General features: G+C 43.0%; 1 protein-coding gene across 31 annotated transcripts in view; it reads right to left on the bottom strand.

The window, feature by feature from the left end:
- The window catches only part of MAPK8IP3 (mitogen-activated protein kinase 8 interacting protein 3), a 76,523-nt gene that overhangs the window by 40,476 nt on the left and 22,713 nt on the right, over positions 1 to 13,334 (bottom strand). For 12 of the 31 annotated variants that reach the window (XM_030284507.4, XM_030284521.4, XM_030284508.4 and 9 more), the window contains exons 2-6: positions 11,256 to 11,376; positions 10,441 to 10,511; positions 9,094 to 9,185; positions 7,225 to 7,248; positions 3,158 to 3,302 (exon numbers count right to left, since the gene is read on the bottom strand). In XM_030284507.4, the coding sequence (XP_030140367.1) occupies positions 3,158 to 3,302; positions 7,225 to 7,248; positions 9,094 to 9,185; positions 10,441 to 10,511; positions 11,256 to 11,376 (453 nt within the window). Of the gene's footprint in view, positions 1 to 371; positions 498 to 3,157; positions 3,303 to 7,224; positions 7,249 to 9,093; positions 9,186 to 10,440; positions 10,512 to 11,255; positions 11,377 to 13,334 lie in introns of those variants that run through there. The other 19 variants (XM_030284543.4, XM_030284548.4, XM_030284555.4 and 16 more) reach the window with 8 other exon arrangements.

Here is a 13,334-nt window from a genome sequence, read left to right as displayed (position 1 = left end):
GGGCAATATTTGTATCAGCAATATCCTGTATCTTCTTGTTCACTGACATAACCTGCCCCTTACCCTGAACACATGAGTAAGTAATTACCCCAGTCTTTCAATACTCTTCAGTTACAGATGTGCATTTTGTATTTACTTAGAAAACATACTTTATCAGCCTTCCAGCCTGCACTGGAGAAATTCCTCCCAAATGTATATACTACCAATGTGTTCCTCTTCACAGCCCAGCAGCTGGTATCTTCCTTCTACTGTCTGAGTGCTCTGTTAATGCTAAATATTGTGCTAAGAGTACAGCTCTTCTCTCCAGAACAGGAGGCATTCTCCAAAACCCATAGCTCACCCAAAGAATAATCTCCACAGCCACCACTTACCTATGGCCATACCTGTAAACCTCCTAAACATCAACTGTGTAGTAGTGACCTCCAAAATGAATTGTAAAGGCCCAACATTCATAGCAGTCATACGTCACCATGAGAAGCCACAATTGTATGGTTATAACACTGAAAGCATAGTACATAAAAACAAAAATGTTAAGGACCTTCATCTCCAAAACACTGTATAAAATAAATGTAAAACTGAATGCAAAAATAAAATAACGCAAAAATAAAATAAAACCAGCAACTGAAATAGGAAATAGTAATAAATAGTAAACAAGGACACTTAAAATATAAGTACAGCATGGCCCTACAAAGAAGTAAAACTAGTGAGAATATTCAGGTACATACTGGGAAGTGAGTCATGTGTGAGTGATGTCAGCAAAATATCAGGGCTTTGAAGAAGAGGCAAGAGCGATATGAGCCATGCCCTCTGAGAAGTTAGTCATGCAGAGGATTTAGGAAATAGAATTTCAGTCACAGAGTGTGCAAGAAGCTTGTGGGAGGAAAAATCTCCATTCCAAACTAGCAAGTCAGTTCATCGCATCTTTTAACTATTCATTAATTTGCTCCATACTCAGGAAATTCTCCCTAAGAGACTACTCATCCAAGTCTTCTTAGGTCCACTGTACCATCTAGCCTCCTTTATCCCAGCATTCCACTTTGAGTCTCCCTAACGAGCACTAACATGAATCCCCGTATGCTACATTTTGGCACAGCACACTGCTAGTTCTGCACAAAGCTTTCTTGGAACCAGATTTTTTGGCCTGATACCACCATCACCACCACATAACTAAGAGATCCAGTCACTAATCACTGAATGGTTTGGGTTGGAAAGGATCTTAAGCATCACCTACTTACAACCCCTGTGCAGGGTGTCTTCTGTGCCCAAAGCAGAACAACCTCTATTACCTGAACTTGGACACCAAAGCTTCCCACTTATCTGGGTTGCTGCTGCATTCTCCTACAATGCAGATGCTGGGTTACTTCTTTTGCAAGTTCTCAGTGGGACCACTGAAAGAACTGGACCATAGCAAGGCTGTGGAAGATGGATCTAACCACAGTCTCCACCCAACTCTTCTCTAAAAACTAACCCCCACTGCCCAGCCTAGTCATTGGAAGGTCTGTTCACTCTAAGGTGTGCAGCACTGCCTGGAGAGCCTGAGGAATAACTGATTCCAGAGGTAGGCTGGGCTTCATGCATTTTGGTTGTGCTGGCACAGCACTATTATGAAGAAACACATTCATGCTCTGTCCTCATTTCCACCATCCATTATTATGTTATTGTATTGTGGTACTGCTATTCCTGAATTCCAGGTAGAGCTTTCCAGAAATGACTGTAGGATCTGAATGGCATTCTGGAAGTTGCTATAATTCCCAAAATTCTGTGCCTCTAACATTACAATAAGGACTGAATTCCAACCCTCCGTCCTAGGCAAAGTTATTTTAGATTTCCAAAGTACTGACATTTGTGCTGTGTTAGGCCTGGCTGCTTTACAGATGTAGTGTTAAAAAAATTAACTTGCTACTTTGTTTTCTGAGTAAATTGATAATTTGTCCATGCATCAGGAAGGCCACTGCTGTAGAGTCCCTCATATGAAAGCCTGTTCATGGAATTTGGAAACATGTAGAATGGGTACAACAAACTGGGGATTTCTTTTCTATATCCTCTTTGCCTTTACTGCATCAATGTTTACAGTTTCAGTTTACAGTTTATAGTTTACAGAATCAGCGATTCAAAACTTCTCAAAAGGAGGCCAGTCCTTACTTGTGACACATAAAACAGCCAATGTACTACAAATTCCAAGCAAAGTGAAGGCAAATTTAATCTGACACTTTTGAAGTAGAGCAGAAGCTCTGTGAGATACCAGTGGACACACTAAGCTGAGCTCAGCAGAGAAACCAGTGGCTCTCAGACCTGTCACCAGGCATTTGTGAAAAATCATTTAAAGAGAAGGATTTGGTGGGATCCTGAGCACAAAGACTTTGCAAAGTTCACACATACAGCTCATGGGAAATGCAGGTCACCATGCATAGCCTAATCTGTCAGACCAATCTCTGAATAGCAGATAGGGGACCTCTGAATGGCTGAGCAGAGCACAGAATGTGTTAGGCAGCCTCTGAGCTGCTCCAGTGCAGCTGCAATGCTGTGAGGAAGACCTCACAGTAGGCAGAGCAGTAACTGTTACACATGTACTGAAAGTAGACAGTACAAGTCTAGAGAAGTGACCAGGCATGGGAGGAATGTAAGACCTTTAAGCGCAGTGCAAGACATGGGCATTCAGACAGGATAAGAAGGAGCCCTTTTCCGTGAATACAGGAACGCTAGAAGATCAGTCAAAAATGACAAAGAGTTAAGGGCAAGTGCAACCCAATGCTTGGCCCCACCTGAGTTGCAGAACCATTGCTTTTATCAAAGCTGAGAGAAGGGACAGGTTCTACCATGTCCTCCCCCAAATAAGCTATTAAGAAGTGAAGGATTTCTCTTCACTCATTCCCTAATTGCCTCCTCACACATCCCTCTCAACTTGGGGCCAGCCAAGTAAAGGAGATTATCTCTGAGACAAAGCAGCATGAGAAGCTGTGTCAAATCCTTCCTGCACCATATGCCAGATGTGCAGAAGAATATCCTCCCACCTCCAGCATAGCTACTATGGGAGCAAACACACAGGGAGAGGCTGCAAAGGGTTACGGACACAGATTGTCTCTAGCTTAATGAAAATGTGAGATGTTACCAACAGTGAAAGAGTGGGAAACCCTTGCTCTGTGATGGTCTAGAAAACCTTGTAGCTGGAGTTGGACTGCAGCTGGCCGAGGTCACTCAGGTGCCAGTGGTCCAGTGTTGGGACGATCTTGGCCCCTATCTGCCCACGTACCATGCCATCAGCGAGGGGGAAGACATTCAGGGAGTTGGGTCGTTCCTTCCTGCTAAAGACACAAACAGGGAGAGAGAGGAAAGTGTGTTAGCTGTGTACAAGGTTCTGATAGAAAACAAACAGCACACTAGTGTATATGAAATACTGATTACTAGAAATCGGACTGCAACTGTTATCTTCACATGGTAGCTGTCTGAACTCTGAACTCCCACACTTTTTTGGTTCTGGCTGCTCAGTCCCATGGTGTTACTGCTAGAGTAATACCTTCTCCTGAGAAAACTCTAAGACGGAGGGGGTCAGTGGCCATAACAAGTACAACTGACTGCTCAATCAGTATGAGAAATTTGGAGGAACATGAAAGTGTGGGGAACCACAAGACAATTTAAGTCAGTGCTTCTGAGAAACAAAGGTACTGGAGGAAAATAAGCCATGGTAAACAGCCCTCACAGCAAAAAAGTAAAAGCTCCATAGCTAGTAGAGATGTCACCACAGGGTGAGGAATAAGGCTTTTAAGTGTCATCTACATGAAATTTATGATATTCCACCACAAATCTGGTGAGCTTCAACAACAGGAACCAGAGGGGTTGGATCATTTCCAATTTTAAGCAAGGAAGAGTGTAGTTGTATTCTTTGATCTCCCTCGATACCCGTATTACAATGCACTCACAATTCAGAAACTAAACAAAGAAATAAATTAATACATCATGCATATTGCTAGGTGTCTCTAAGTGTGTTCTGTTCATCCTCTCCTTTCTGGCAACTGCAGGTGACTCGCTAGATGCAGGTTTGATTCTGAACATAAAAGCTGGCACAGATTTTGAGACCAAGCTTCAGCAGGAGAAAATCTAGAGCGAGCAGTGGAGATGGAAAGGCTGTGGCAGTAGCTTGCTGAACCCAGCAAATGGTTCAGGGTATCTCTAATTTACTCCAGTTACTGTAGAGCTGAACTAAATTGATTCTCTGTCTCATGTGCACCCATACTTGGACTCAATCCTTCTTCACCTACTCCTGCACAAAGTTTCTGCTTAATCTTGGGAGTGTGATGAAACCTGCCCTTCTGTAGCACGCTGTTAGTAACAGCAGACCTCCATGTTCCTTTCTGTAATGATCATCAGCACTGGACGTCATGCCCAGGCTGGGAAACAAGTGCAATCACTTCACCTGTGACCACTGCTACAGGGCCCCTGGAACAGAGCAAACACACTAACACAGGAGATGGTACACGAAGCCAGCTCTTTTAGGAAGGACAGACATGGAGTGTCCAGCAGAGGAGACAATGTTTGCTGAGAAAAACCACAATGCCCAACCTTCTCACTCCAAACACTGCCCAGCCACCACAGCAGGCTGCATTGCTGCATCAGCGCCTACCTCAAATAGGCAAAAAGACCTCCTGTGTCCTGTCCTGGATAGGCAAGATGGGACAGAAAGGTATTTCCAGCATGGCCTGCTTGGGACACACTTTTCCTAGGAATCTGCATTAAAAATCCTCTCCTGAAGATACTAGACTCGTACATGAAGTTTCATACACCCTCCTAGATAGGAGGCATGTAACTGGATTTTAGAGGAATACAGATCACTGATAAAACATCATTAACCTTCTCACAGGTAACAAGCAATAGGACAAGAGGAAATGCCCTCAAGTTGCACCAGGGTGTGTTCAGGTTGGATATTGCAGAAAATTTTTTCACTACAAGAGTGGTTATGCATGGAAACATGTTGACCAGGGCAGTAGTGGAGTCACAATCCCTGGAAGCATTCAAAAGGTGTGTGGATGTGGCACTCTACAATATAATTTAGTGGGCATGAGGGTATCCAGTTGAAGGTCAGACTTGATGACCTTGGAGGTTATTTCCAACTGTAACGATTCTATCATTCTCCACAGATTCAAACCCAGACTTCTATGTGATCGGAATTGTCAGTTTTCTTGTAGCTTTTCCTTTCCACTACCAGAGGCATCTTGCTGTTTTGTGACTTAAATAATCACTGAAGGTTCAGTGAAAAATTTCTACTGCTGTTTGTCTAAATCCCAGTTTATGACTGTAACCTGACACTTACACCTGCTCCTACTAGGTCATGATGCCAAAGGACAATTAGCTCTGCCTGTCTGCAGTAGGGACCTCTCTTTATCCCACTGCTATCATTCCAAGGCCCTAAAAGTTTCTAACAGCTAGTTTGAAAGTTTCTACAAAAGCTTCTAAATAACATAGTAGGCAAATGTTTCCCCTCCTAGGAAATCTTCACCCTGGCATTGATACAAGCACCACAGAAAGTAGAGTTAATTATGTGTAAGAGATGATGAAGGGATTAAAAACTAGAAATCAGAGCCACTTCATGCTACAATATCAGAAAATTCTTAGTTATACAGTTTAAGAAATAATCCAAGGGTCCTTAAGAGTCTGCTTTGGAAAAAAAAAGTCTCTCTTTTTATGGAGAAAATAAAATTGGGCCATTTTTTGAGATGGTTTAACTATTAGTTTCATATCTTTCCTTTTTTCAGGACTGAATTACAGTTTTAAGAGAGTGTTGCTTTCACAGGTGTATGGAGCAGGAGAAGGTTTCCTATAACTGCAGAACAGTCCTTGTCAAACCAGTGGTACAGCCAGAATATCCTAGGGACTATGCTGGAATGACTTGACATAACTCACTGACAGCACTAAGACATAAAAGCTGTCCCCAAAGTATGCTAAGAGACATTAAATTATACTTTTTTGTTGATATGCAAATACATACGTACTTAACACACAAGGAAATACAGGATCCACCGAATGGAGAGGAAATGTGTGAATTTCACAGTCCCTGTTAAAGAGGTACAGGGTCTCTGTAGCATCAGAAGCTGTAGAATCTTCAGGAAAGAATTTTAGCACAGACTGTTAGGAAATGTCCTTGCTGAGTTTCTTTGGAAACACCTTCAAGCCTCTTCAAAACCTCCCAGGAAAGGGGAAGGCAGAGCTAACTCTACTTTTGCAGTCCTGGAGTTGACTACCAAATTTAAATGCAAATAAATGTAAAGTATCCTCATTTAGACTCATCCTGGTCTAAATTTTGAGTGCTGCAGCTGCTCTCATATACCCAAACCTTTCCAGGATCAGCCAGGGTGAGTCTTAACACTTGATAGTTCGACCTTGAGTTAAAAGGTGAATAACACACTCTCCAATAAAGACTTCCAGCAGTCGAAACCTGGGATTAGGATGTTCTACAAGCAACATCCTAAAGTTTACAAAACATAACAAAACTACAGTTTGTTTGCCAGCATTTAAAGAGGAGAACTAGTCTCTTTGAAGGCTCTGGGCACAGCACTTCCTGCCTAACCATCAGCCAAAGTGCCTTTGGAAGCCCACTGACACTGACACTTGCTCTGCTTCCACTCAGAAATCCAGCATGGCTTGATCTCTAGAGTAAAATAAGAGAGAAGAAATTTCTTAGAACCTGAGGGAATTGCATGAAGCTGTGTCAGGGGAGTTTTAAGCTGAATTTCAAGAATTTCCTCCAGATGGTGGCGGGCACTGAACTGGCTCCCCAGGGAACTGTCATGGCACCAAGGCTGCCAGAGCTCCAGGAGCATTTGGACAATGCTCTGAGGCACAGAATGTGATTGTTGGGGTGTCTGTGGAAGGGCAGGAGCTGGATTCGATAATCCTTATGGGCCTCTTTCAACTCAGGATATTCAATGATTCTATGACTTTTTAAAACATTAGGGAATGTGACGTGTAAACATTCCATCCCAGACATCTGATCCTGCTTTGGGACCAAACTTGTGTGTCTTCTGCATTTGCATGCACAAGCTTCTCCCTACTGTGTTATCCCAGCTCCATGGCTCCCTTAGCACCCCTAAACCAGCAAGTCCAGCATGGGTGCCAGTAGACACAGAGAGTAAATATGCCAGTACAATACAGTCCCAGCATCACACTGTCACCACTCCACAGCAACCTCCAACACTTGGATTAATGAAGTTCAGATGCGGCAATAGGATTTACCTTTTCCTCCAGGACTGGCGATGACTGAAGTGACAAACATAACAGCCAAACAGCAGCAATCCCACAAAAAGCAAGACAAAAAGAACAACCATTAGAGAGCAAATGTCATGCAAACATGCAGCCTAACACAGACACAAGGTACACATGCACTGCAAACCCCATGCCATGTGGAAGTGGGTACTGTAGATGTGACAGCCTTGTCAGAGAGCAAGAAAACTAGGTAAGTTTTCCCAGAATCAGTCTGAGAGACTTTAGGGAGTTGAAGATAAACAATGACAGCTTATTATTATAAACAAGCTGCAGGCGGCGTTTTCCTACTCTCTGTTTTCTTGTTTTTCTCAAGGATTGTTTATAAGAAAGGCATCTTGTTAATTAGCCAATCAGGTGATATGTATTGTTTAATTTACCTAATCAGGTCTATCTCTATTGTTACAATGTACAAAAAAGAGGACCAGAAGTAAAGGCATATGCTTTACGCAAACTAGCCTTCTGGAGAATCTGTGCTACACATGCACACACACAAACACACGCAAAGCTGGAGATCAAGAAAAAAACTCCCATTTCCCACTGGTAGCTCCTACGGACTTGGATCACAGTTCCATCATGGGCTTTTCACAGACATACAGTGTTTCTCTCCAAGGATACTCGCAATATGCCACACTTAAAGGGTAAAAGACTAAATTCTCTGACATGAAAAGGTACTTCTTGATGGAAATTTTGCCCTTCACCAAGTGAGAGTGGGAGTCTTGTAGATACAACCAGCAACACTTTTAACTGGGCAACTCCTTCATGGAATGTTAACATAAAACCATGATTAATATCAGCTTATTTAAGAGTCAGGAAAGGAAAAGCTTTTAAGAAAGAAAGAAATTAAAAATTATTTCTATTATGCAGTTCAACTCAGGAGTTGGACTTCAATGATGCTTGTGGCTCGCTTTCATCTCAGGGTATTCTATGACTCAAAATTGGAAGGTGCACACAGGACTCACCCTTTAAAACAGAGACGTTCTAAGTTTGCTTTTGCCTATGATACTTTTAGATTTTACTGTGTAAGCACTTCCACAGATATAGTCTTACTTCCAGAAGTCTAAGTTGGGAGAGAAACAAGCCTAACACACCTATCCCATTCCATCTCTAACATTAGGCTCAGATCATGTTCTGGGAGTTCACTCTGGATTTCCAGACTGTGAGGGATAGAAAACAAGGAAGAAAAATAGTCTGATAAGGGAGATTTTATGAACAGATGGGCACTTACAACCTACTGGCTCCTTTTAGACCATGTCCTCTCAAGCTTTCTACATCTCATCTGCCTAGGAAAACTGACATCTAGCTTTTTTTTGTTTTTCTCAATTGATTCCTATATTTTAGACAATTTATTTCTAGTCAGGACCCACACACTGCAGGAAGGGAGGAAAATCCCTTTCTTGGACATAAGTAGGATTTGTGGTGACTGACAGAAAGCTTGCTCTGAAAGAAAAACAGGTGAAAAAAAATCCTGTAATAGCTAATGGATTTAACTGCTACGTTTTGCTGCCTATCCCACATACAAAGACATGTAAATACACAAACACTTTATCTGACACCTTCATCTATTCTAGAGATAAACTTTTACATACTACCTAAGAATACTACTGTGTTTTCTAGAGACCCCATCAATAGCAGCACGATAAAGCCTCACCTCTGTAGAACAACTTAGAAAGCTCCTCACCATCAAGTACTCACAATTCACCCAGAACCCATTAAAACAGAGCTTCAGCTACAATCCTTGTCCCCAGGGAAAGGTCCTGCTCTGTTTTCTCTCTCAAACATACACATTCAGTGTTTAAGTTCCCAGGTGACACGTGTTATATGGAAAGGTCATGGCCCTACCTTCTCCCAGGCACATTGCCCTCAGTTTGGTTATTTCCCCCAACTTGCTGCATCTTAGATCGCTCAATGTGTTCCACGTATGTCTGGATCATCTGTGAGGAGAGAAAAATCCATGAGGCAAACAGATGAGAAGGAAAGGCTCATTTTCTGCTTTTGTTTAATTTTCTATGGCATCCATTTCCAATCCCCTGGGTTTTTTTGAAGACTTCCCTGTCTTTACTGCTGCCTTCTAAGCTGATGATGTACGTGAATGGTCTAATCTGATAGAAAATTTATCAGCAAATTGTGTCAGAAATTACTTCAGATGAATCTCATAACCAAATACCCTTGAAAAAAAACAACATAAGACTGGATGCTCATTGGCAATGGGAGATGAGGGAGCACTGTGCACAGCATCACAGAAGAGGTGAGATTGGGAGGATTAATGGTCCTATGGTCCATTAGTCCACCCCCTGCTGAAATACGGCCACACAGAGCAAGCTGCCACAGGACCGCGTCCAGGTAGATTATGAATATCTCCAAGGAAGGAGACTCCAACACGCCTCTGAGCAACCTCTGCCAGGGCTAATTGCCCCTGCAGTAAAATAGTTTTTACTACTTTGTTCAGAGTGAGCTTTCTGTGTCCTCATTTGTGCCAGCTGTCTCCAGCTAGTATGTTGTGGTGTGTTTTGCTTTTAATCCATGTTTGCCCCCATTCTCTTCCCTCATCCCCTCCCTTCCCCAGCTGCCAATCTTCCCAAGCCCTTCCCTAACCTCCTCCCTTCCAAGTTGTCAATCCTCCCTATCCCTACCCCTTTCTCCAGAGAGTTCTGCGTCTGTCTTGTTGCCCTCGACACCCCATTTGTTACTTCGTATTATTCCCCCTGTTTTCCCTGATAGGCTCATAAGCTGTTTACCCCACCTTATACTCCTCTCTTACCATATCCTCATTGGTTCACTTTCCTACACCCCTACTCCTGTGCTGCTCTGTAAGAATTTCTGTTCACCCCCACCCCAGTCCTGTCTGGGAGCCCAGGAATAAATAAATCCATCTTGTCCCACCCAAAGCCCCGTGCCATCGCTGTCTGTCCCTGCTCTGTCCCTGCCGATAACTGGGAATTGCAGCGCTCACAGGGAACAGTCGTGGCCCTGCCGCAGCCGCCCAGCGCGCCCCACCCAGCAACAACTGGGTACCAGTGAACACAGCCCGTCTCCATCCTCTTTACAACCTCCAGTCAGGTATTTCTCATGTTGCCGAAGTTCAGAAGCTCTAGTCATCACTAGGATTGCAAAGCTGAGTTCTTTGACACGATATAGTCACGTAGATACAGACAAAGAGTTTATTTATTTAGAAAGATGATCTCCTACCTCTGTGTGACGCTGATGCAGAGCATTATACTCCTTCTTCATTTCCGATTCACGTTCTTCCAGTCGAGAAACTGCCAAGAGAAGATCCCAACTATCAGCTAACTGACACCTGGCTCTCAAAATAAACTATTTGAGAAACAAAGCCTATTTTTTTAGAAATGAATTTACACCTACTGAATAAAACAAAGAGAATTGTGGGATTTGGTCTTTATTACACTCATTAGTTCATGGGTACCTGCATGTTCCCAATACCAGCAATTTTGCACCACAAATGCAATAAAACCACATTAGTTTTTCAGCAGTAGCCTGATACCCTGTAAGCATCTTAGTTTGGCAACAATTTATTGTCTTCTGGGACTGGCTCTTCTGGCTACTTAGGGAGCAGGAGTACTGGTCGAAACACCACAAAATTCTGAGGGGAGCTTCAATGACTGTACATACTAAGGAAATATTTGTAAAAACAAATACACAAACTAAGTAATTGAGTAACTAATTAATGTGATGAATTTTAAAAGAATGGAAGATTCTACAAGGAGAAACTGGAAACCAGGTTCCAAAGCCCCAAATCTTATACCTTGCATCTGGAGAGACTGATCACAAAAGAGGAGAAATGAAGCCTCTACTGAATTAGTGTGGGTACATCCCAGCCTTGGGAAAGCTCAGAATTTTACATCAAAGTAAGGGACAACCAGATATTTTGGGCTTTGCCCAAATTACATTAAAACAAAAAAACCTATGCAGATTATTTTTAAAGTAGCACTGTATGTGTGTAAAAAGCATGTGTATAATCATGTCTGGTGCACAGCTTTGCTTACTCTGGTCTGCATAGTTTTTGGTCTTCAGCTCCAGCTGTCTAGTCTGAAATTCAAGGTGTTCCACTTGAATTTGTAGTTCTTTCTTTTCCTGTTCCAGTGCATCTTCAAACTCTATGAACTTCTGCATAGGGAAGAAGTGAAGAAGGAGGCACAGATGAGGATTACATGCAAAGTCAGTTTGCCCTACCATGACCCTTCCTCTCCTCACAAAAATAGAAATTTGAGAGAATATAAACTGAGGGAATACAAATTACAAAATCAGAAATAATAATTTTTAAGTACGGTAAGTAGCACAACAGTATTTTATCAAGCTGAAAGATCTATTTTATATTAGAAACTTACTGTTATCTTTAATGCATAATAAATAGATAAACTATGGTCCAACATGAATTCTATAAACCAGCGCAACATTATCATCTTCAGCAAATGTCTTGGTTTGAAAAGACAGGAGTCTGTGAAGGAAGGCAAAAGCCTCCTGTGTAATGGAAAAGGTAAACCCCCTCCCTCTGAATTACCACAATTTAAAAAAAAGGCTCTCAGGCAAAGATATGGGAATGGGAATAACAGTTCTTTACTAGGAGAAAAACTAAATAAAAATAATAATTAAAAAAATGTAATTAGTACAAACGAAACTAGTGATGGAGTCAGAAACCTGACACCCTGAGGAGTCAGGGTGTTGGCAGTAGTCCAGTTAAAATGGTGGCTGCTCCTCCTGGAGTGGCAGATGAAATGCTGCTGAAGTGGTGATCTCTAGAAGGGTGTAGCTTTCTCTGAAGGTCTGGTAGTAGTTGGGCCTGGTCTTCCTCTGGGAATCCAGCAGAGAAGAGAACTGCTTCTCTGGGAATCCAGCAAAGGGGCTGTCCAGTGTCCCAAAAAGTGCTGATTTTATGCAGGTAAGAATGCTTGGCTCCTCCCCTCTGGGTGGAGCATCTCACAATGGGATGATGTAACTTTACAGGTCATGCAGTGAGTCATTCAATAGTCTATTAACAGAAGATATCTCCCCGAGGGAGACATTGTTCTTGGAAGAAATAGGAAAACTGCCCAACCTCCAACAGATGGCAATAGAATACATGCTTATCTTACTAGCCAGGAAATTCTATAGCCATTATTCTATTTCCATCTGCATCACAATGAAATCTTACACCCAGTTCTCACTTAAGACCAGGTTTCCCTGTGGTACACAACGGGTTTCCCCATCTTTCTGCATTACCCACCAAGTGTAACCAGGTCCTTGAGCAAAAACAATCCCACGGATGGGTTTGTCTTTGCCTGGGGTGGGATTAATCCAAACAGTTTTTCCTAAAATACCTTTCATATGTACCACAGGGGCTTTATCTCCATCTACAGTGTGCAAGGGTTCTGACTGGGCAGGACCAGCTCGATTGATGGACCCTCGGGTGTTGACCATCCAGGTTGCTTTTGCCAGGTTAATTTCCCAGTTTCTAAATGCTCCCCCGCCAAGTGCCTTTAGGGTAGTCTTAAGGAGTCCGTTGCACCGTTCAACTTTGCCGGCAGCTGGAGCATGATAGGGAATATGGTATATCCATTCAATACCATGTTCTCTGGCCCAGGTGTTGATAAGGCCATTCTTGAAATGGGTGCTGTTGTCAGACTCAATTCTCTCCGGGGTGCCATGTCTCCACAGGACTTGCTTTTCCAGGCCTAAGATGGTGTTCCAGGCAGTGTCATGAGGCACAGGGTAGGTCTCCAGCCATCCAGTGGTGGCTTCCACCATGGTGAGCACGTTGCGTTTGCCTTGGCGTGTCTGGGGCAGTGTGATGTAGTCAATCTGCCAGGCCTCCCCATACTTGTACTTGGACCACCACCCGCCATACCACAGGGGCTTCACCCGCTTGGCCTGTTTGATGGCAGCACAGGTCTCACAGTCATGGATCACCTGAGAAATATTGTCCATGGTTAGATCCACCCCTCAGTCTCGTGCCCACTTGTATGTGGCATCTCTGCCCTGATGAACTGAGGCATCATGAGCCCACTGAGCCAGGAACAACTCTCCCTTATGGTGCCAATCTAAGTCTATCTTTGACACCTCTATTCTTGCTGCCTGATCTACCTGCT

The sequence above is a fragment of the Taeniopygia guttata genome, chromosome 14, assembly GCF_048771995.1.
Source record: "Taeniopygia guttata chromosome 14, bTaeGut7.mat, whole genome shotgun sequence".
In the NCBI taxonomy this organism is placed as follows: Eukaryota; Metazoa; Chordata; class Aves; order Passeriformes; family Estrildidae; genus Taeniopygia; species Taeniopygia guttata.
The sequence above is the reverse complement of the archived record's forward strand: the minus strand, read 5'-3'. Positions and strand labels throughout refer to the sequence as shown.